General features: G+C 32.6%; 1 protein-coding gene across 5 annotated transcripts in view; it reads left to right on the top strand.

Annotated features, from left to right (window-relative positions):
* Positions 1-3,044, top strand: part of rad51b (RAD51 paralog B) — a 52,644-nt gene that overhangs the window by 2,506 nt on the left and 47,094 nt on the right. For 4 of the 5 annotated variants that reach the window (XR_001608904.1, XR_001608903.1, XM_016267836.1 and 1 more), the window contains exon 6: positions 429-612. Coding sequence is in view for 2 of the 5 variants with exons in the window: in XM_016267836.1 (XP_016123322.1) it covers positions 429-612 (184 nt within the window). In the remaining 3 variants the exon portion in view is untranslated. The remainder of the gene's footprint in view (positions 1-428; positions 613-3,044) is intronic. The other variant, XR_001608905.1, reaches the window with a different exon arrangement.

The following is a 3,044-nucleotide window of genomic DNA, read 5'->3' on the forward strand; positions in this document are numbered from 1 at the left end:
TATATATATCATTTAGTCTTGTGATGTCAAAGCATATTAGAATGATTTCTGATTAAAAAAAACATTGAAAATACTAAACAATTATGAGATAATATGAATATATATATTTTTTTATATATATAGTAATTATTCCAAACTTGTCACTGGTAGTGTATACCTTGAATACAATTGAAGTTGCTTTGGATAAAAAAATCAATTAAAAAACATCCGCTAAACACATATATATGTACGTTTTTGGTTTAAGTCTGCTAAATAGGTAAATGTAAAATGAAAATGCAATGATACAAATCCTGAATTTAAATGGATTGACTATAGCATTATTGCATAAATGATTATAAAGGAGGTCATGATAGTCTCTTTTTTTTATGCCAGGCTGTATTTAAGCTTGTGTACACATATTAGTGGGGCGTTTTATTGATGTTGCACAGGCTGGAGCGTCTGGAGGAAGACATAATTGCGTGTCGAGCTGGGCTTCTTATTTTGGATTCTGTGGCTTCTGTTGTGAGGAAGGAGATTGACACGTCGCTGCCGGGAAATCTAATGTTCAGGAGTAACTTACTGGGCCAGGAAGCCGGCGTACTGAAGTACCTCTCGCAGGCGTTCTGCATCCCAGTGAGTCTGTTTACATGGTTGTGTGTATGTGCATATCTGACTTTTGCTAAAATCTTACACTTGTAGTACATACGTTCAACCACAAGGTTACACTACACATTTACGTTTATGAGTTTCAGTGCCTTATTTTAGGTCACCTCTATATTTTAAACACCAGAGGGCATCAGAGAGCCCAGATTAATTAGAAAAACACTCTAGGCCAGGGCTGTCCGAACTCGGTCCTGGAGGGCCAGTGTCCTGAAGAGTTAAGCTCCAACCCCAATTAAACTCATCTGAACCAGCTAATCAAGCTCTTACTAGGCATACTAGAAACTTGAAGGCAGGTGTGTTGAGGCAAGTTGGAGCTAAACTCTGCAGGACACCGGCCCTCCAGGACCATGTTTGGGCACCCCTGCTCTAGGCCCATTCACACAAAACCTGCCCCTTGTCCATGTTATCTGATCTTGGGAATTTCCGCACTAGTCTAAGATCTTCAGATCTTCACTTTTATCTCGAAGAGGAAAGGTAGGATTCCGCTTCCTGCTTATAACGAGTATAACTGCTAGAGGGCTGATCCTGGATCAGGGTTTGCTCATCTACTCCTCTTATCCACTAGTACAAATTAATGCATACAGTGGGGTCCAATTTTTTCTTTCTTTCTAATTTAATACATATTTTTTACAATTTTAATGATTGATATAGGGAAGCATATGAAATAACAAAGTCATGTTAATTGCTTTTAAATTTTTATTTATTTTTGCTTCTGTTCAACACATTTTTTTTCCAGCAAATAATTAAACATGTAAGTTATTATTATTATTATTATTACTACTACTATTACTACTACTACTGTTGTTGTTACAGAGAAACATAAAATGCTAAGAAATTCATGTTAATTTGTTAATTGCTTTTGTATTTCTGTTTATTTTTGTTGATTTAATTAATTCATATTTTCAGCAAATTATCATTTTAAAGTATTACTATTATTTTAACTAATATTATTATTATTATTATAGATAAACATATAAAATACTAAGAAATTCATGATTGTTAATTGACTCTTTAATTTTGTTTGTATTTAATACATATTTCCAGCAAATAACATTTAAAATATTTAAATCATTAATATTATTATAGAGAAGCATAAAATACTAAGGAATCCATATAAATTTGTTAATTGCTTATTTTTTGCCATTTTTTAATTTAAAACGGAATACATAATCATTACAGTTTTATTAAAGAATTAATACATTCTGAAATATGATATAATTTGCTGAAAAGGCAAAAGAGTAGCAATCAACATAAGCTTTTTAGTATTTTGCATGCCTCCTTTTTGCTTTAATGGCAGCAGCATAACTTATTTATAGTATTTCTCAAATTTTATATTTTAAAATTCCTGATTTTTAGACTTTAGTTCGGACTCTGCTGTATTATCAAACAATAATTTAATATGGGTTGCATTACAAATGTGGTTACAGGTCATGTTTATAGTTACTTTAGGCAAACTAGAATTAATTTACCATTTTATTGACTAATTTTGTGCTTTGTTGACATTGGGATCAAGTTTACATAGTGTGCTACAACAAAATACTGGGCATTCCCTTATTTCAAAATAACTACTCGACTGTTCTCAGAGGACATCCCAGGCTGCAACCCCAAACTCATCTGATCTGCAGTTTGCCTGTGGTACCCCTCCAGCCATGCTCATTTTAAAGATAGCTTTTGTCTTTTAAATCAGTGCAATAAATGTCTGCTTGACACTGACAAGTGAGTTTTAATACAGCTTTCCACAGCAGTAGAAATGGGCCTCAACATGAAACCACATGCTAGATAACTCCTAGAGGTAGGTAACTATGTTATAGCCCCTCTCACACACATAAAAGCTCATAACCGTAAACTAGGTCAACCCATTACCTTTCCAAAATAAAACCTTACACTTTAGCACCTAGAGCCAAACCATAATAAGGTTATTAAGTTTGTTCTCCCAAGCTTTATACATTTAAAATAATGTTGAAATGATTTAGGTTTTGGCTGGTTGTTTTTATTTGTGTATTTTTGAGAAAGAGAGCAATGTAAGATATACACCAGTGCAAGTACTGTGTTTAATCAAATCAGAACTTCGACCTAGTTACAACAATTTTCGCTCTATCTTTTTGTCTTTTTCCGTGCAAGCTTAAGTACTGTGAATGATGTACTGCTATATTTTAATTAACTCCATAATTAGTAGTTAAAATAGATCATGTTGTAAGCAACAGTCCCTTGTGCATATTTCTGGAAAAGCCCTATCAGAAAAGCCTCTGAATATCACGCAATTCATAAATTATATTTGTTACTATTTAATTACATGTGGAGACATTTGTACTTTATTATTAAAACATTGTTATATATATATATATATATATATATATATATATATATATATAGAAACAGATTTAGTGCGAGAGAGAGCTACA

This window comes from Sinocyclocheilus grahami, unplaced genomic scaffold, assembly GCF_001515645.1.
Source record: "Sinocyclocheilus grahami isolate Dianchi unplaced genomic scaffold, SAMN03320097.WGS_v1.1 scaffold40.1, whole genome shotgun sequence".
NCBI lineage: Eukaryota > Metazoa > Chordata > Actinopteri > Cypriniformes > Cyprinidae > Sinocyclocheilus > Sinocyclocheilus grahami.